Source organism: Trachemys scripta, chromosome 6 (genome assembly GCF_013100865.1).
Source record: "Trachemys scripta elegans isolate TJP31775 chromosome 6, CAS_Tse_1.0, whole genome shotgun sequence".
NCBI classification, from domain to species: Eukaryota; Metazoa; Chordata; order Testudines; family Emydidae; genus Trachemys; species Trachemys scripta.
In genome coordinates, this window is record NC_048303.1 from 90,267,306 (window position 1) to 90,288,591 (window position 21,286).

The 21,286-nt window shown below is 43.2% G+C and overlaps 1 protein-coding gene across 8 annotated transcripts in view; it reads right to left on the minus strand.

Moving 5' to 3' along the window:
- Positions 1–21,286, minus strand: part of KANK1 (KN motif and ankyrin repeat domains 1) — a 171,019-nt gene that overhangs the window by 57,495 nt on the left and 92,238 nt on the right. For all 8 annotated transcript variants that reach the window (XM_034774511.1, XM_034774512.1, XM_034774513.1 and 5 more), the window contains one exon: positions 6,340–6,456. In XM_034774511.1, the coding sequence (XP_034630402.1) occupies positions 6,340–6,376 (37 nt within the window). In that variant the 5' untranslated portion in view covers positions 6,377–6,456. The remainder of the gene's footprint in view (positions 1–6,339; positions 6,457–21,286) is intronic.

Genomic DNA, 21,286 nt, shown 5'->3' on the forward strand with positions numbered 1-21,286 from the left:
TAGAGCAGGGCTGCCGAGAGCGGGTTTGGGCCCTGGTGAAAAACATTTTTTGGGCCTCCCAGCAAGGGCCGACCGGCTAAACAGGGCCAATGAGGGCGTGTGGGGAAGCCGGGCCCTGGGCCCCCTTCTGCACCGCCGGGCCCCAATAAGGCGACAAGGGGGGCCCCATTCCAGACCGCTGGGGCCCCATTCCAGACCGCTGGGCCCTGGTAATTTGTACCGGCTTACCTCCCCCTCTCATCGGCCCTGCTCTAGAGCTCTAGATAAAGGCTTCGTTGCTTATATGAAGCAGGTCTCCAAACCCTTTTAAGGTCACCCATCATTGACTCTCAGTGGATTACACTGGATGCTCTGAGGATATATTCCTCTACGTACAGAGGAAAGTTTGAAAATTAGTTGGGGGACAATATTTAAAATCTCACTCAACCAAAAAGATTCCATGCAAGCTCTAATCAATATTCTCAGAGATTTCAGCTCACTTACAATGTAGAAGACAACACCCTCCAATTAATGTATCACACCCACACTCCCAGGAGAGCATACAACACCTGTGCTCCAGCCCCAATCCCAAGAAGACTGGAAAGTGGGCATGGGGCAGAAAAAGGAGAGAGGAGAAAGGGAAAGGAGGAAGAGGAAGGATGATCCAGAGGTTAGGGCTCTAGCCCAAGACACGGGAGATTTAAGTTTAATTCCCTGCTCAACCACAGGCTTCCTGTGTGAACTTGCATATATCACTTGATCTCTCTGTACCTCAGTTTTCTATCTGTAAAATGGAGATAACAGCACTTCCCTCCCTCCCAGGGGTTGTGAAGATAACTACATTAAGAATGAGACATTCTGATTCTACAGCAATAGGGCCCTGTAAATACCTGAGACAGAAAACCCTGCACTGAAAGTAAAACAGGCAAGGGAGAAGGTAAGATAAGTTTGAAAAATCCCCACATCTTTTAGAAAGAGGTTTTTAGAAGAAAAATATTCTAAAAACAATGAAAAGTTATAGAAAAAATTTAGCCTGAGGGAAAAAATACAGAGAGACAAGGAACGTGAAGTAATATCTTTTATTGGAAGAGTTCTGTGTGTCTCTAAAGCTTGTCTCTCTCACCAACAGAAGTTGGTCCAATAAAAGATTACCTCATGGGACTGATCTGGGAACAACAACACTGCATATGACAATGGAAAAAATACAGACACTCACCACCCCAGAAAAAAGATTAAAGCAAAGAATACATTGATTTGGGCTGTGGCAAAATTGCTGCCCCAACACGCCCTCTCCTGGCTGGATGTGGCACTGAGGCAGCTGTGCCTCAGTTCCCCTCCATTGTCCTGCTCCAACCGTAGGCGTATCCTGACCCTCCAGCCAGACCAGGCCCCTTCCAAAGCCACAAAGTCCTTTAAAAAGTCCAACAAATGTATACAAACTAAACCTTTAGCCCAGCTGGGCACAGCTGGCAGCCACCACCTCAGGAATCTCTGCTGCTCTGGACTGTCCTCCTGTCTAACCACAGGCTTCTGTGCCAGGATCAAGCCCACAGTCCAGGGGCTGGGATACACCTCCCCTCACTCAGGGGTTCAGAACGGCTACAGCTTTTCAAAGCCCTTATCTCTAGTCAGGCTTCCAGCTGGAGAATCTTGTTAGTTCTTTGCTTCTCAGCCTTCTTTCGGGCTGCTTCCCAGAGGGAGGGAACTCTCCACCTCCTCTCCTCTGGGTCTCCTCCTCGAACTAGGCTCACCCAGCTCTTTAAGGGGAAAACAAACCAGCTCTTCTCCAGCTGGGCTCTCTCTCTAGGTAGGCCTGGCCCTTTCAAATGGGTGCAAGTGTAACCCACACACCTTCTGGGTTCAATCCTGCCTGCCAACAACCAGGGTCTGTTGGCGTTACAAGTTGGGGCTCATCCACGATTTCAACTGGGAAGACTCTGAAGCTTGGGATGTGCTTCCTCAGCTAGGGGAAGTATGTAACCCACACACCTCCTGGATGTGGTGTTCTGTCCCATCTAGTGGTACCAAGACCACATAGCGAGATAAAATGAGTCTGCTCTATAGCCTTAGCTAACAACCAGTTTGGCTTTTAGCTCATGCGGTAGAGGCTCATGCACTAAGCTCCAGAGGTCCCCAGTTTGATCCTGCCTGCCAACGACTGGGGTCTGTCAGCGTTGCACAAGCAGGTGGGTTAATCAGCTTCTCAGCCCCATATTAAACCATTCACAGCATTTGTGGGGTAAATACCCCATCACAGGGCCTATGCTACCGTACTATTATACAGACCCCTGTGGCCTTACCTATTGCACAGCAATGCAAGGATGCCTTTAAAATGTTAACAGTTCCTCTCAAATTGACTTTGGGTTGCAAGAAAGATATTTTCCTTGCTAAGCATAGATGCATGGCACGCTTCTGCAAGCTCTACACGCAAATTTGCAGAGGTATCAGTAAGAAGAATTATGATTAGTTTCGCTCTTTGCCTTTGAGGAGAGTACAAGGTTGAATCGTGACCCTCTTGATCAATTCTCTAGCAGTGTTTTCTAGCTTTGTTATATTGTAGGGATAGCATAATTTCTAGGGTATTCATTGCACCAGTGAATCCCCTTTCATATTATGGGGATTTGTTGCTCATCTGATCCAAAACTAATTTAAGTTAAAACAGATCAGAAAGCAGCTAACAGAATCAAGACTTTTGCATTCAAAATAAAGTATTAAAGATTTTTCTGTGGGGAGCACTGGAATTACTTCCAAGGAACCCTCCATATTGTAAGTTTCAGTCTGGAATAAGTTGTGACATTCTGTTAACAGGGGCTTAGTAAAAACCTTGATAGACTTAACTGCAAAAGTGCTGGGGGTGCCTCACAATATTGCTTCTGTGTCCATTAAGGCTGATTCATAAACCAAGTAATATTTGCTGTAAGTTGAACCCAGAGGGTGGTGAAGACACTGTTACTAATCTGAGAAATAATCATCTTAGCTGCCCTGCCTTTCAGTTGCTTGAACTTTGTTTAGAGTCACTGGTTGGTATAGGGACACAATGAGGCCGAACTTCCACATAGCTCCTCACTTAAGCACGACATTCACAACAGAGTGCCTACTGCAGCTGCTCTAACAAGTGCATTAGGCCACTATGCGCTTCCCCAGCACCTTCATACCCACTGAGTTTAGAGACCTATTCAGTCAGCACAAAAACCCAAACCCAGTTTAGGACTGGATTCTACAAAGTGAAGAGTTGAGAGTACTCAGTGCCCCACACAAACCTTCAGTGAAACAAAACAGAAAACTTATTTCCTATAAAGGGAAAAGAAAGCCATGTATCTCTCATGGTCATCTGCAGCAACTTAGGCTGCCTCCTGAACAGGCTATACATAGACAATGCTTGATGTTACTGAGACCTAAACCAAGAATTAAAAGCGAGTCCCTATTAAAAACTCATTTCCTTTAACATCTGAGGATGATTAGCTAAGCTTATAGTTCACGCAAAAAAACTTTTGTAATGCAAATGAATACTGTGCAACAAAACCAAAAGAGGAATAATTAAACTTGACTTTAGTAATTTAGCAGCAAACTGAACCACTGACAGAGAGGTTTGAATTCCATTACAGTTCCAGTTATTTATTAGCCATATTTAAAGGACACCATCTTTGCTGAAATATACAAGAACTATTAAAATTTATATCAACAACCTTTCTCACAACTAGCTTTCATGATAAAGTTATCATTTGCTTTGTAGATGGCCTCACATGCGCAAAATATTTATAACTAAATGTATTTTCATTTCAATGCATACTCCTCCAAAAAGTTCTCAGAGTACTTGTATATACATGCTAAATAGAGAGAACCTTTCCTACAAACAAACCTGAAAACTCCCTCAAGATCTTGTCTGCAGTTGCCAATCCGTAGTATACCAGACAGGCTCAAGTATTCAGAAAATTGACCAAAAGGACACAGTAGGCATACACATTTAATGGTCTCGGTACTCACATTGGTAAGTTAGCAGCTAAAGCAAAGCACTGTTCTTTAATCACCTTGTAGATGATGGTGGTTGAATTTGTACTCAAAGCAGTCAAACTATTTAAGTAGCATAAATCTAGTGCTGAAGCTCATTACACAGCTACCTAGTTCTTTTCCTGGTGACAACTGGTTCAGAGGGTATGGTGTGCAGAAAATCCCCACCTCTGAAGTTTCTTTTCACTCTTAGAACACTGTGCAATTAAGAAACCTGCTTTAATATGTCCAACGCCCAGATGAGCAGGAGTTAAAGGCAATCTCCCTCACTCAGTAGAGCAGAATAGCAATTCATACGTCTATAGTCCAGCGCTTACCCCATTGTGAAATAGTCAAGGATTGGAGAAGCATGCACATACAAAACTAAGTGTTACACATTAGAACTGCGGCTTCAAGGGTTTATATAGCAGACAAGTCCTGACAGTTCTTTATGAAGCAGTGGAACAGTATACAACCTAACTTTCTGTTTTGACACAATTGATCATACTTGCTCTCAATGAGTAAGGGAGCAAACAGTTTCTACTCTGCATTGAATCCTATTTACATACCAATCGCCAAACTAAAGATTCTTGTACTAATATATTCCCATTTCAAACATTTAGCTTCTTATAAGTTGAAGTGTCATCAGACTATCACCATTTTCTGTTATTAGGCAATTTTACAATCCAAAAAAAGGCAATTAGCTATAGTCAAAAGTAAGGCTGATGCACTGAATCTATACAGAACATTCCAAACATTTTTTAGGAGTGAATAGTTCTGCCTAGCCTGAATCAAGAGTATAAATTTTTTTAAAAGCCAAAACACGTGGGGGTGAGGAGCTAACCCTGTACTCCTGTGTCTAATTCAGAATGCAAGACTTTTATAAAGCTTTTTTAAAATTAACTTTGTATTTATTTGTAGAAAAGGTTACACACACAATACAACTTTTTTTCTTTATATAAAAAGAGAAAACCCTCCCATATCATATGATAATTTTGAATCTTTTCAAAATATTTTTTTAAATGAAGTAGTTTCTGCTATCGCCATGTTTTAAGGCTGTTTTTACCAGTGACATAAACAATTATCAGAAATGACTGATAGCTTCACTTTCAATAAAGTTTTCCATGTATCCAACCAGTCTGTTAGGATTGGGACACAAGAGTTCTCATCTCTTTGCACAATCAAAGACAACTGTACTCCTTTTTGCCCAGAGAGAAAACTTTCTAGTCCTTTGTATTGATGAATTCTATAGCAAATATAACTGATGCAGCCAGTACCTTATGGATTTCATACTAGTCCCATAACAGAAGTTTCTAAAGTTAGGACATTGCCAGACAACATGTGCATCAAATACAAACACTGTCCCTGTCAATATCTATCAGACTTCATTTCAACAAGCATGCGTGAGTCCAGTAAATACTTTGTATGATCTTTAAAATAGGAAGAATTTGATTTTTGACTCACCAGAAAGCGACGTTTAAGGTTTCACGTGAATGCCATGGGAAAAAAATGTAACACCCTTCCCACCTACCCAAACCTCAATTTACACGCCCATGCTGCAAGCATACATACATTAGGAAAACTCAGTGCACTGGTGTTAAAGGAATATCCATAAGTTTCTGCCTTGCACCCGAAATTCTCCATGTAGTCCCTGTTGAAGTCCTGACTGTAGTATGCTAAAGTCATGTTTGTGGAATGCTCCAGAGACCAAGAAAATATTGACAGAACAGTGAGGAAAAGCGCTGCAGCACTTTTATCAACTGTCCTCTAATCTCTGGCCCCTTCTGATCTATCAGCCTTATCAATAACCCTTGAACATCCCTTGGACTCAAATGTTAAAGAGTACCCAGACCTAAATAAATGCGCATGGATCTTCATAGCTCAAAGAAGGGAAAGTAAAATGAATAATTAAAACTCATTCTAAATGATGGTGGAAACCAAAAGAAGTACTAATTAGACAAATAAGGGATGTTTAGCACCATAGGCTTCCGATATCACACGAGAGCTCCTTAGGCCTAAAATTCCACTACAACTATAGCATAATATCTATTTGTTTTTCTGCAGTGAAACTCTGTGAGACAGATCCATCTCTGGTGCAAACTAGTGCAGTGCTGTTACTTCCGTGCAGCTAGGCTGATTTACACCAGGTGAGGATCTGCCACTAGAACCTTAGTTTGAATGTTCAAGTTAGGAGAGCTATTTGCAAAATACCTCAAAAGAGGAAACAAAAATAACTAAGGAGAAAGCAAGAAAAAAACTTTGAAATATTAGTTTAGAGTCATTTGCACCTTGATCTTTCTCACAGATTCACAATTTTATAGAAAGAGTTTAAAAAAACAACTCAATAGGGAAAAGCATCCCAACGTTAGTTACCTGAGGTACTGCCACTAATAGTCGCTGGGTAGGCCATGTTTGTTCACTGACAAATCCAGAAATATGTTGTTAGGCTTCATGCAAATTTCATGCATCAAGTCCAACCAGACATGCAACCTGAAACAACAAGAAAAAGGCAGTTAAAATTTGACAGTTTAGACAGCACTGTACGGCATCTCCTTTCCAATATATATCTCCAACAGCTGATCATTTTGAGTGTCCGAGGGCTTATCTTCACTACAAAGTTAACTTGAGTGTTGCCCCTGATTTGAGTCCTGTCCACCCGCGATACCCTTATCTCAAGCGTGGTGGTGTTTTAATTCAGAGTTGGCTGGCTTGTCAAGTGGGATAGGCTGAAGCCCATGTGCTGCCAACACGTGATCTACTATAACAGGACCATTCTGCAATGTGGACTCAGGGTTAAAATATAAGCATTAGGACTTCTAACTGCTTTGTCTACACAGGATTTTTAGCAATTTTCCCATGCTGATCTAGCACCAGAGCAGTACCATCAGTGCTGGCAACGGCGGGAAGGGTGTCGACGGAGCAGGTGATTTTTATCACCGTTGTCTAAGCAGGGTTAGGTAACCTGGTGGTAAAAACACCTACAGCACATGAAGCTCCCACAGTTGCTGGCATCAATGCAGCTGCACCTGTGCTAGACAAACCGTGGGAGAATGGCTGAAATTTCTCAGTGCAGATGTAGCCTAAAAGAGAATCCTACAGTGTCTCAGCACAGGAGAGGTGGCCAGGAGACATGTGAGGTAGGGATATCCCTACCCACTGCTAACCCCCTATACCATACAGATCCCTTGGGAACCTGGTAAATGCACCAAGTTAGGAAGGATTTACACTGGGGACCAGCCTAATGCACAGCAGACTCAGGATCGATAAAGCACAAAAGTGGCTTAAAGCTGGTTTTCCATTCTGGCCCCACCCTCAGTTGCACAACGCCCTCCTTGGCTGCAGCAGAGATCTGGGCCATTAATTTCAACCTGAGGGCCAGGACTCAAATAGCATACTGGCTCCTCTCCCATGCTGCCTTGTGGGTCTATCATTTCAGCTTTTTTTTTTTGGTAAGAAGTATCTCTCTAGATGTTATGTTTATGAAGTAAACGTGACCAAAGTGTCAATGATGTAGAGGTAACTGAGTTTGCAGACAGCCTGAAAAATAGCTAGAGAGACAGAGTGGATGAGGTAGTATCTCTAACATCCTGAGAGCCACATGGCTACAACACCACTGCATGAAACAGTAGCTGTAAGGTGAGGTATTCCGTTCACTTCAGTAAGTGTCAGTGATAATAATTTAGAGGTCAACATGGTTAGCTATTTTGCTACTCATCAAGGTATATTAGAAAAGGAGAAGAGGAGAGACTCTTGCCAAAATCTACACAATCTATTCTGAGTGCCAGGGTCATTTTGGCCCCATAAATTGAGTAGGCTTGGCAAGAGTACCACCACTTATTCCCTCCCAGGCCCCAACTAAGAAGGAGCCATGCCAGAAGTTCAGAGGAACCCAGCAGAGCCTATGGATGTATTAGAACTCCAGTAATGGGGAGCAACCAAAAAAGCACAGCATGTGTGATTACATTTTTAAAATCTGCACAATCTGAGAGTGCCATCTCATTTTGTTGTCTCAAACAGGTGGAGTTTGGAGTAGAACCATAGAATCATAGAAGATTAGGGTTGGAAGAGACCTCAGGACGTCATCTAGTCCAACCCCCTGCTCAAAGCAGGACCAATTGCCAACTAAATCATCCCAGCCAGGGCTTTGTCAAGCTGGGTCTTAAAAACCTCTAAGGAGATTCCACCACTTCCCTAGGTAACCCATTCCAGCGCTTCACCACCCTCCTAGTGAAATAGTGTTTCCTAATATCCAACTTAAACCTCCCCCACTGCAACTTGAGACCATTGCTCCTTGTTCTGTCATCTGCCACCACTGCGAACAGCTAAGCTCCATCCTCTTTGGAACCCTTCTTCAGATAGTTGAAGGCTGCTATCAAATCCTCCCTCACTCTTCTCTTCTGCAGACCAAATAAGCCCAGTTCCCTCAGCCTCTCCTCATAAGTCATGTGCCCCAGCCCCCTAATCATTTTCATTGCCCTACGCTGGGCGCTCTCCAATTCGTCCACATCCTCTCTGTAGTGGGGGGCCCAGAACTGGACACAGTACTCCAGATGTGGCCTCACCAGTGCTAAATGGAGGGGAATAATCACTTCCCTCGATCTACTGGCAATGCTCTACTAATGCAGCCCAATATGCCATTAGCCTTTTTGGCAACAAGGGCACACCGTTGACTCATATCCAGCTTCTCGTCCACTGTAACCCCTAGGTCCTTTTCTGCAGAACTGCCGCTTAGCCAGTCGGTCCCCAGCCTGTAGCGTGCATGCGATTCTTCCATCCTAAGTGCAGGACTCTGCACTTGTCCTTGTTGAACCTCATCATATTTCTTTTAGCCCAATCCTCCAATTTGTCTAGGTCATTCCGGAACCTATCCCTACCCTCCAGAGTATCTACCTTTCCCCCCCAGCTTAGTGTCATCCACGAACTTGCTTAGGGTGCAATCCATCCCATCATCCAGATCATTAATGAAGATGTTGAACAAAACCGGCCCCAGGACAGACCCCTGGGGCACTCCGCTTGATACCGGCTGCCAACTAGACATCGAGCCATTGATCATTACCCGTTGAGCCGATGATCTAGCCAGTCTTCTATCCACCTTATAGTCCATTCACCTGCTCCATACTTTTTTAACTTGCTGGCAAGAATACTGTGAGAGACCATATCAAAAGCTTTGCTAAAGTCAAGATATATCACATCCACTGCTTTCCCCACAAATACCTTCCCTTGACCCCCTACTGACAGTTCCCCAGTAAACTAGTCACATGTTTCCAGTTACATTTGTTTTAAATACTTTGCTACATAAGTAAAGTTTTAGAACGCTAATCAGAACGAGGTAAAAATCAGATGATGCTTTAAAAACTCATTTGAAGAACAAAACAGGCAACTCACACTTGTTTACATTTAGTGAAAATTACAGAAGTTGTGTTAGCAATTATTTGTCCCTTGTGACATGCATGCAAGTATGTTGTTTCCCAATAGGGCTTATGTATTTTATTGTTGCATACCTAGAAAAGGGAGGGATAAACTGATTTAGACATCCGTTTTCTGAGAAACACAAAAAGAACCTCACTGCAACAAGTGTTTACCATTTGTGACCTCCTATGTGGAAGGAACTATGGACTGGGGCAATACTGTAATAAGCAGTGAAGTGAAAAAGTTGTTATATGGGCCAAATGAACAAAGGTTATAATCACAAAATAATAATGAAAGCAGCCAAGGCAGCCTGCAAAGCAAACACACACAGCTTCTGAGGTCCCAGATGTGGCCTGTTGCACAGTTAAATTCCAGGCATAACAGGATACAGATTTCTGAATCAACAAGCACAGCAGAAAATAAAAAATGCATCCAACTTGTCAAATTTGCAGTGAGAGCCAATGTTTAAAATATGAAAGCTTTTAACAAAGTATAACCATTTTCCTCCCAAAGAACAAAACATAGAGCACTGTTCCAACTTCCGACTGCACAGCGTTCACCTCTGTATTTAGGATACCTGAGATACTGTAAGCTCCCTGGAAAGTTTGTCAATAAAAAAAGTCAACTTTTAGCTTGCCATGCTGAATGTTTAAGTTTAGGAATTATCAGCTTCTAATATATTCATTGCAATATCAGGCATCCTGTTCTTTGTTAACACAGACACTGTCAATTTGCAGCTTTCCATTCAGCTTGAATCTGTATCAGGGAAATCCAAAGCAAACTTCTGTTGAGGAGCTCTGAGGTCTTAGAATCATAGGACTGGAAGGGACCTTGAGAGGTCTTCTAGTCCGTTCCTTGCACTCATGGCAGGACTAAGTATCATCTAGAGACCATCCCTGACAGGTGTTGGTCCAACCTGCTCTTAAAAATCTACAATGATGGATATTCCACAACCTTCCTAGGCATTTATTTCAGTGCTTAACCACTTTGACAGTTAGGAAGTTTTTCCTAATGTCCAACCTAAACCTCCATTACTGCAATTTAAGCCCATTGCTTCTTGTCCTATCCTCAGAGGTTAAGAACAGTTTTTCTCCCTCCTCCTTGTAACAACCTTTTATGTACTTGAAAACTGTTATCATGTCCTCTCTCAGTCTTCTCTTTTCCAGACTAACAAACCCAGTTTTTTCAATCTTCCTTCATAGGTCAAGTTTTCTAGAACTTTAATTATTTTTGTTGCTCTTCTCTGGACTTTCTCCAATTTGTCCACATCTTTCCTGAAATGTGGTGCCCAGAACTGGACACAATACTCCAGTTGAGGCCTAATCAGCACGGTCTTGTCCATGCACAATACAACACAATAGTACTACACACAATATAAGCACACTTTTATTTCTTTTCTATGTGGAAAAGCTTTTATGGTATAGGCTGAGGTGTGAACTTAGGCCAATAATGTTACTGAGGTATAACACTCCCCCTTCCCCCATAAGAAATGGTCTTAATCCAGTATAAAAATGGGCCTTTTTCAGTTTAGTTTATATTACTTGGGAAGGGGTTTAAGATAAACCAACCCCCATGCTCTCCCCCACTTTTACATCAGAATAAAATGTGTCAGAGTGGGGGAGGGGAGGAGCGGGCGTGTTATACTTTATAGCTATCTAACTACACCTGTATAACTGGTAAAACTTTCCTGTGCAGACAAGGCTTTATACTTAGAGCCCTGCATGGATACAAATTTATATCCGTGGAACTGCAGGGCCCTCCCAGGAACCACAGCAGCAAAAGGAGCAGAATGTGTGGCTGCCGCTCCCAGGAGCCAGCACCCCATACCGGCAGCTCCTCTGGAGCAGCTGTACCGCCCCAACCCCGCTCCCATCCCTTCCACGCCGCTGTCTGCGTCTCCTGTTTAAGGGCAGTGCAGCCGCGCCAGTAGCTCCTCTGGCACAGGGCGCTGGCTCCTGGGAGCGGTGGCCCTACCTTCTGCTCCTTTCGCCACTGCAGTTCCCAGGACAGCCCTGCGATTCCGCAGATACCGATTTATATCCACGGATATCCGCATCCACAGATATAAATTTGTATCCACGCAGGGCTCTATTTATACTGGTATAATTGATCCGCACTGGGGGTTGTACCACTTGAACTGTATTGGTGTTTAAACATACATGATTCAAGTGATACAAAAATTGTGTGTTGACAAGCCCTAAAAATCACAGCTTCATATGTGTAGCTGAACCCCACAGCATAGATGCAGCATAAGGAGATGGAAGGGGTTTTCCGTTGTAGGAACACCACCTCCCTGAGCAACAGTAGCCACATCAATGGAAACATTCTTTCATTGACCTAACTGCGTCTACACCAGGGGTTAAGTCAGCCTAGCTATGTTGGTCAGGGGTGTGGATTTTTCACCCCCTCCCTCCCCCCCCGAGTGCCACAGCTACAGTGATCTAAATTTTAAGTGTAGACCAGGGCCTGGTCAAAACTAAAACCTTAGGTGAACCTAGCTACTTTGCTCAGAGGTGTGAAAAGGTCACACCCCAGACAGACATAATTAAGCTGACCTCAGTCCCGGTGTAGACACCACTAGGTCCATGGAAGAATTCTTCCGTCAACCTAAGTACCACCTCTTGTGGGTGTGGATTAACTACAACAACAGAAAAACTCCTTCCGTCACTGTAGCATCTATGCTACAGCACTACAGCAGCACAGGCCTGTGGGTAGGTCTACACTAGAGACACTCTAACAGCATAGCTACATCACTGTAGCTATGCTGGCATAACCCTGTAATGTAGACACAGACTACACTGACAGAAGGTTTTTTTTCCTGTTACTGCACAAAAGACCACCTCCCCAAATGACAGCAGCCCTCTTCCATCTACAGAGCTGTGTCTTCTCTGGCACTTAGGTCAGCATAGATTTTTTTCACAGCCCTGTCCATCATAGCTATGTTGACCCAACTTACGTGTAGCCATGTCCAGGTTGAGCTGACGCAAAACCTGTATGGCCACACATGGATCAGTTTCAAAGTTGCACAGGTTTTTAACTAAATCCATTTAAAAATTGCACCTTTAAAGTAGTGTACTTCTATGCATAAAACAAGAATTAGGAAGCAAGAAAAAAATCACTACAGCAATTTAGCACAGTGACTGGGAAAGAGAACCCAGACAGCTAACCAATGTACTATGTAAAAACACTAAGAATTGATTCTTGACTTTCTGAAACGAAATGCCTGAGGTAGGTAATACCTCAACTGCCAAGTGTCTGTCCCAAGATAGAAAAAGCTGGCCTTCCTTGATATAAGCCAAACATATTCAACAAAACAATGTTTTAACATCTCTCTCTCTTTTCACAATTCATGCTGAACTATACTGTCTGCATAGGTGCAGCTGAGCTAAATCGATGCTCAATTGTGTTTAACAAGCACAGACTCAGAAACTGTGGTACAGCAAGTTTTAACCATTCCTGGAATAGTGCTGTGCATGGTTTACTTGGAGATGCAGGCCAAAATAAACCATGTTCAGCTGCACCACGGTCAGCGAGAACCTTTCCTAACATGGACAAGGCTATGGATGACAGGAGAGTTCAAATGAAAAATGCAACTCCATAAAGAGGAAGAAAACACAAAACACACCCTCTAATACAGAGAATGTACAAAAGAGAATTAGAAAAGGAGCTTACATTTTTCATTCCCACCCTTAAGGTTTCTGCCCTTACTAGCCCTATGTTTTTACATGCTTATCCCATGCCTGCGTGTGAATACTATGAACTAAAGTCTTAAGGGTAAATGCAAAACAAGCAGAGACTAGCTATATAAAGTGCTATTGCTCAATGAAGCAGTTTTTAAATTGTTTTGAATTAGATATTCAAGCTCTCCTCTGCCCTGAGATTCAATTTTGTATCTTTTGCAGAAAGTGGGTTTTTTACCAACACACAAAGCTTTGCTAAAAATCTCTACTGGTCACAAGAGACCAACGGGCCCAATCCTCCACTGCACCCTGTCAGGTCATTTATACCCAGACAAACCCTACCAAGTTAGAATTCTCCCCCAACTTACACCGCTGGTGACATTTTGCATAGATGTAGATGTGAAATAGGTGGGGTGTTCTGTAATTGTCTCTTAACCCCTGAAGTGTTTATATAGCATTCAGAAACTGTCTGGGCTATTAACTAGGAAGATCCTACTGGCCTGGCCCCATTTCACAGCTTGTTTTGTCAGTGCTGAGACCTAACAGATCAAAAGGCTATAAACACTTCAAGTCTCTCTCTGCCCAGAGGAGGTAGGCAGTTGTTTGGAAGCAGTTTGCAGGGAACAGACAGACACCTACGCACTTAGGGGCCCGAAGCTAGACCTTCCATCCTAGGGTGATAGGGTAAGAGATGTGCATATAGAGTATTTGTTGTCTGAGAAAAACTTTTTCTATTACTTTATGAACATAAGAACAGCCATACTGGGCCAGACCAATGTTCCATCTAGCCCAGTATCCGGTCTTCCAAAAGTGGCCAATACCAGGTGCTTCAGAGGGAATGAACAGAACAGGGCAGTTATTGAGTGATCCATCCCCTGTCCTCCAGTCCCAGCTTCTGGCAGTCAGAGGCATAAGGGCACTTAGAGCATGGGGTTACATTCCTGACCATGTTGGTTAATAGCCACTGATGGGCCTATCCTCCAGGAACTTTACCTCATTCTTTTTTGAGTCCACTTATACTTTTGGCCTTCACAACATCTGATGACAACGAGTTCCACAGATTGTCTGAGAGTTGTGTGAAGTACTTTCTTATGTTTGTTTTAAGCCTGCTACCTATTAATTTCATTTGGTGACTTTTGGTTCTTGTGTTATGTGAAGGTGTAAAACAACACTTGCTTATTCCCTTTCTCCACACCATTCATGATTTTATAGACCTCTATGATATAATATCCCCTCTTACTCGTCTCTTTTCCAAGCTAAAAAGTCCCAGTCTTATTAATCTCTCCTCATATGGAAGCTGTTTCATACCCCTAATCATTTTTGTTGCCCTTCTCTGTACTTTTTTCATTTCTAATACACCTCTACCTCGATATAACGCTGTCCTCGGAAGCCAAAAAATCTTACCGCGTTATAGGTGAAACTGCGTTATATCGAACTTGCTTTGATCCACCGGAGTGCGCAGCCCCGCCCCCCCGGAGCACTGCTTTACCACGTTATATCCGAATTCATGTTATATTGGGTCACGTTATATCGGGGAAGAGGTGTATCTCTCTTTTGAGACTGGTCAACCAGAATGGCACACATTATTCTAGGTGTGGGCCATGGATTTATACAGTGGCATTATGATATTTATTGTCTTATTATCTCTCTCTTTCCTAATGGTTCCTAACATTCTGTTAGCTTTTGTGACTGCCGCTGCACATTGAGCAGATGATATCAGAGAACTATCCATGCTGACTTCAAGATCTCTTTCTGGAGTGCTAATAGCTAATTTAGACCCAATCACTTTGTATGTATAGTTGGGATTATGTTTTCCAATGTGCATTACTTCGCATTTATCAAAGTTGAATTTCATCTGCCATTTTGCTGTCTAGTCACCCAGTTTTGTGAGATCCCTTTGTGACTCTGCAGTCTGCTTTGGATTTAACTATCATGGAGTAATTTTGTACGGTCTGCAAACTTGGCCACTTCACTGTTTACCCCCTTTATCCAGATCATATATGAATATGCTTAACAGCACTGGTCTCAGTACAGATCCTTGGGGGGATCCCGCTGTGCATCGCTCTCCATTCTGAAAACACACCATTGATTGTTACTCTTTGTTTCCTATCTTTTTACCAGTTACTGATCCATAAGAGGACTTTCCCTCTTATTCCATGACTGCTTAGTATGCTTAAGAGTGAGGGACCTTGTTGAAGACTTTCTAAAAGTCTAAGTACACGATACCTACTGGATCTCCTTTGTCCACGTATTTGTTGATCCCTCTCAAAGAATTCCAGTAGATTGTTGATGCATGATTTCCCTCAAAAAAAAATGTGCTGACTCTTCCTCAACAAATTGTGTTCATTTCTGTGTCTGATAACACTGTTCTTTACTATGCATTATTCTTACTGTTAAGATTAAAGACACTTTGGTTTAAGAAGGCTGCCCAGTCACTCTGTTAACCACTGGTCATAAGCTCCCGAACGGAAAAACCACAGGTGCCTGAATCCAGTTGGACCTGTTGAAGGTAAGCACAGGACACTGTGGGCTAGGATGTGGTGTAAGAGTGGGAGAACTGCAGGATTCCATCCTAAAACAGGTCTGACGTGCTTGGGATGTGCACTCAGAGACCAGGGAATGAGTCAAAGACGTAGCTAGTCCTGTAATCATGACAGCAGATAACTACATCAGGTGCATGGCAGTGGGCCTAAGATACATAGAGGTGTATATCCAGAGCAAGATTAATCATAGCACCATTCTTCCTAAATTTAGGGTGTTAGTGATTGACTTATTCCCTGGAGAATGAGGGTTTATATCCCTTGTCATTTCTTTTTAGTCCCATCTCATGTAACCATGAATGTTTTCAGGTTCCATATAAACACCCAATTTATTTTTTAATCCTGCTAAGCTTTTTCACATTGCAGGTGAAGAAAATGCATAAGTGAATTAATTTCCCAGCTAAAGTCTGATTGGTTGGGGGAATTAAGTTGGTGATAGTGGCTGTTCACTCAGCTGTTGCTGTCCTGGCTCATCCCACATTGCAAAAGAAACAATCATCTGATGACATCACTCTCTAGTCTGTACCCATGTACTCTGCCCCAAGGAGGCATCCTCTGTGATTCAGTCCTGTACAAAGATGACAACGTGACCCTTTATGATTTACACAGTCACCACATCTAATCACATCCTGTAATGCAGGTATTTGCTTTGGGACTACACTGAACATTACAGCAAAGTCAGCCACCACTGTGACACCTTTCCCCCTCCCACAAGCCCCACAGAAGCATCTCGGCAGAATTTATGGGAAGAGGGATGAAAAAGGAAGCCTTGTAGCTGCCTTGGAAATCCGTTTAGCTTTTGCAGGCAAGTAAATGCAGATCCTAATCACGTCACATTAACTTATCTGCCTTCCTCCCAGCCTCCTCTGTATAGAGACCTGTACAGTACGGCTCCTGCAGAAGCTGAGTTGTAAGGAAGCAGGGAGCCAGTGAGATGGCCCAAGACCTCTAGGATCTAAAAGGATTCAGCGAGATTGGGAGTGGAACACTCCCAGCTAGATCAATGGTGGAGCATCTATTGCTCCTTTACCCCTCCCCCACCAATAAGAGTATGTCTATACAGCAAAAAATAAAAAGACCTGTGGCAGCAAGTCTCAGACTTGGGCTTGTGGGGCTTGCGGTATGGGACTAAAAATAGCAGTGTAGGTGTTCAGACTCAGGCTGGAGCCTGGGCAGAATAATAAAAGGGCAAAATTATGTATGGCGTAAGAGTACACAGTAAATAAATGTTCCCATAACAAGCTATGTAAGAGCACGCAGTAAACACTAATAGGGGAAATCTAGCAGGTTTTGATGTTTAGCAGAACTTTTTAAAATGGTAGAAGCCCTCGTCACTGGTTGGATCCTCCTCCCACCCCCCCAGGAAATTTGAGTGAGAAACCAAGAAAAACATGGATAGCTTAGTTGTGTCCTTTGGGGCTCCCCGTCACAGCTGGCATTCCTCATAGCACCATTCTTCTGGCAAGGAATCCTGCATCTCCCTGTGACTTTGGCTCATCAAGCCAATGCATAACGAAAGGAAGTGTTTTCCGCATCATTCCCTGGGAATTTCTGGTCAAACATAGCATGTCCTACTCTGTATTGTTATTCTTCTACCTCGATGCAAATAGGAAAAGTTTCTAAAATATAATGGTGTGCAGTCTGTAGAATTGTCTTTTTAAATTGATTCAACAAAAACATACTTTGGGATGATTTTTGCCATCAGTATTGCCTCAGAATTTTCCATTTGCTACAGAACTGACTGGTGGGCTGCTGGAATTGTGAGGCCAGAAGTTAGAACCTGTGTGTCACCAGTATACGAATAATCCTGATGAAAATGAGAAGGGGGTTAAGTGAAATTCACACTCTTACACATGGTGTCTGCTTCTGAGTCTGCAAACACACTGAAGTAAGCAAACCGTAACACTAATTCACGTAACTAGGATATCTTCACTCCCAGGAGCTCTAGAAACCCTTTTTTTTCTTTTAAATAAAAGCTTAGATTCTGGTGACTAGAGACAAATTTCATACAAAGACCTTTTCTACATTTCAACACTGAAGAGCATTCTCCCTCCTGATTAGTCCTGCTAGACTTAGGTCATGGGGTTATTGCTCACTCACCCTAATATATATTAAATGACACTTTAGGGATTGTTTTTAACCTCGGCCTGTTTCAGGGAAAGTTGCTTGCTTCCTGTACTGCAGATGAGTTTGGTTGACATAATTCTGGTTTGAATAACGTCTGTCAAATAAAAATTAAGCCTTAGCTTCCTTTAGTGGAGCTGGTTACTGAAGCCAGACTCAGCTGTACTTTACAAGCGTTTGCTCCGTTTACATAAAGCTGTTCTTGGCAGTTGGCCTGTATTTTGTGAGATGCTGATTATAATGAGGGTGTTTCACATAGTAAGTTAAGGATGCGTCTATACTGGCTATATTCTGAAATTTTCCCACCACTGCTCTGGCATTAGTGCAGCTTCACCAATAGTGAAACAGCTCGTGTCGAGCAGTCGCTGGCAGTTTTATCACTGTCATCTGCAGCTGTTCGAAGTAAATATAGATCGTTGAAGGTTAAAAATCTGGTAGCTTGTCTACGTAGCACTGCCATCATTATTAGTGTGGGTGCTAGGGCAGCTTTGAGAGAATTTTAGAAAACTACTCAAATACCTTAGCTCAGGGGCGGGCAAACTTTTTGGCCTGAGGGCCGCACTGGGTTTCGAACATTGTATGGAGGGCTGGTTAGCAGAGGCTGTGCCTCCCCAAACAGCCAGGCGTGCCCCGGCCCTGGCCCCATCTGACCCCTCCTGCTTCTCGTCCCCTGACGGCCCTCCCGGGACTCCTGCCCCATTGAACACCCCCCCGCCATTCCCCGTCTCCTGACCGCTCCCGGAACCCGTGCCCCTGACTGCCCCCAAGAGCTCGCAACCCCGCCGCCCAGAGTATTGTGCCAGCGGCGCAGTCAGCTGAGGCTGTGGGGGAGGGGGAACAGCAGGGGAGGGGTTGGGGGCTAGCCTCCCGGGGCAGGAGCTCAGGGGCTAGCCTCCCGGGGCAGGAGCTCAGGGGCTGGGCTGGAGAGTCCCGCGGGCCCACCTCTGCCTTAGCTGGTGGGAGGAGAGGGAATGCAGACTCAGGGAGAATAGTTCAAGGGTTAACATGCATAGTTTATAGGTTGTTTGATAGAAATGGTGAATACTGCTTGTTAATAAAGCAGCCCTATTTGTGAAGGCCAGCTCCTTTTCTGTGTAAGTGGTCTCCAGAAGTGGAATAGAAGATTTCTATAAGATCAACAAAAGTATTCGGTACAAAAAGCCTGGTTAACTTTAACTAAAGGTTATTAACTTATTCTTCACTTGCTAAAACAGCTGTTCAGACTTCACAGTGTGTGCACACACTTTAAAAAAAGTAAAAGTTCAGAAATTCTCAGTTAAGATTGTTAATGAATATTCTCTAACATATTTAATTTATAAATCTCCAATTTGTAAATTAGGGACAGATGCCTTAGAAGGAATTTTCCTGTGCAAAGGCAGGGAAACTCATGAGCTGGGACTCAGTTTATCTGGGACTCATAGGGTACATCTACACTACAAAAAAAAGACACGCAGCAGCAAGTCTCAGAACCTGGGTCAACCCACCCGGACTAATGCAACAGGGCTAAAAATAGCAGTGTACACATTCAGGCTGGCTCCCGGGCTCTGAGACCCTGCAGAGGGGATGGGTCTCAGACGCTTGGGAAGAATTATTTAAAGGAAGGAGAATTATGTCAGTCAGAGTCAAATGAGAAGAAGAATTTGGAGAGTATAAAATATTCCATAATTCTAGATTCCGATAATTAAAATACCAAGAGCACTATAGCCTATCTCTAGATTTTATGAAGCTGAACAATTGACATTCACCTACAAAGAGCAGCTAAATACACTTATGTATACTGGGTGGGAGTGACCCCATTTTTTCTTTCGGTTCCTATTGCACAAGGGCCTATCACTGAAACTCGCTTTACTCCCTTTAAGATGTGTGGCAGCTGCTCTGCAGAAGGTCATCTTTTCGCTATCTATCAGATATATATTACATTTTCATTTGCAAACCTCAGTCCTATGATTCTTGTGTGCAGTTAAGAGGACACATCACATAATGCTTTGGCTACCCCTTAGAAACAGTGGGAGGAGAGAAAAGGGCATACACACCTGCCAAAGTCTTGCCTCTTGGTAGATCATCCGGTTGGATTCTGGTGCAGGGGCAATTATACCTCTATGGGTACACTGCCTACAGTGTGTCTGCATGGCTATGGTCCTTATATGCCTGGTCTAAGGCCATGCTTAACCTGAGACATGAATTCAGCACAGCACTGCAAAACCCTATTTCTCATCCATTAAGTATCCCCAAACTATGAGCATTGTTTTTGTCATTCATCATCAGCTAACTTCAGTTACCAGGCTAGCTGCACCACTATCCAATCTGAGTGCCTCTGCAAAGGCGATGAGCCTCGAGCCATCTTGGGGTAGAATTACGTGATTCTCCCACTAAGGGCTTGTCTACACGGACAGGCTGCAGCTGCACCACTGTAGTTCTTTAGTAAAGATGCTACTGTGCCAACTGGAGAGCTTCTCCCATCGATATAGTTAAGCCACCTCTGCGGGAGGTGGTGGTAGCTATGTCTCCTGTCAACATAGTGCAGTCTACACCGGGGGTAAGGTCAGTATAAGTACATCACTCAGGAGGGTGGATTTTTCAGCCCCTCGCCCCCCTGAGCAACATAGTTATATCCATGTAAGTTGGTAGTATGGACCTGGCCTCAGACTAGGACCAGGGTTACAGACCCCTGTATGTTAACTGTGATTACCTCAGCAGGCTCTAGTTACATTCAGTGTCCACAGCTTTGCTGTGAGCAGTTATTAACTCTCTCACCCAGGATAAATAAAATGCAGAGAAAAGGAACTGCTCATCTTTCCCTAGTGTAAGCATTACATTCTATCAAAATGAAGGAACGATGATGAAAAGGAAATATTCCCTCCATTTACATTTTCTTCTCTGCTCTCTTTTGTGTTTATAGTGAATTGCTAAAACTGGGATAAGAAACAACCTGGGATAAGAATATTTGCATTGTTCATTTTAAGTTCATTGAGGTTTGTTCAAAGTATCTACAGTAGTTAGGAAACATTTTTGTGCAATACTGCCATATAATCATCGTCTCTACCGGATGTCTAAAAGGACAGGTGTGGGAAGCCAAACAGCCATTACTTAGCATTTTTAAACATCAGGAAATGCAAAGCTATTGATAATCCTCCAAAACAAAATGTTAATAAAAATGTTTTCATCCACCAGGACAAAGCTGCTAGCTGAAATGAAAATCACCCAGCACCAATACAGAGTGAAAGTCTCCCAAAGCAGGTGTTAACTGGAGGGGGTTGGGGAGGAGACAACACACAAATCACACACTAGGCCTTTTCAGGATTCTGTATGTAGGTCAGTTGTGCACTGGCCTTGGCCTGCAAACACTGAAAATCCTGGAACAGCTCTTCCTGGCACAAGAAGCAATGCAAGCTCCACACATCTCCTCCCACAGCACATAACAGACTATGACAATCAGAGCTTTGCATTCCACTGGGTAGGACAAAATACAGATTCCTTTTTACTTACATAATTAAATGTTCATTCATAACATTCACAAGTCAAGATCTTACTAATACAAAACTGTTTTTCTTCAAAAGGTTTAAGATA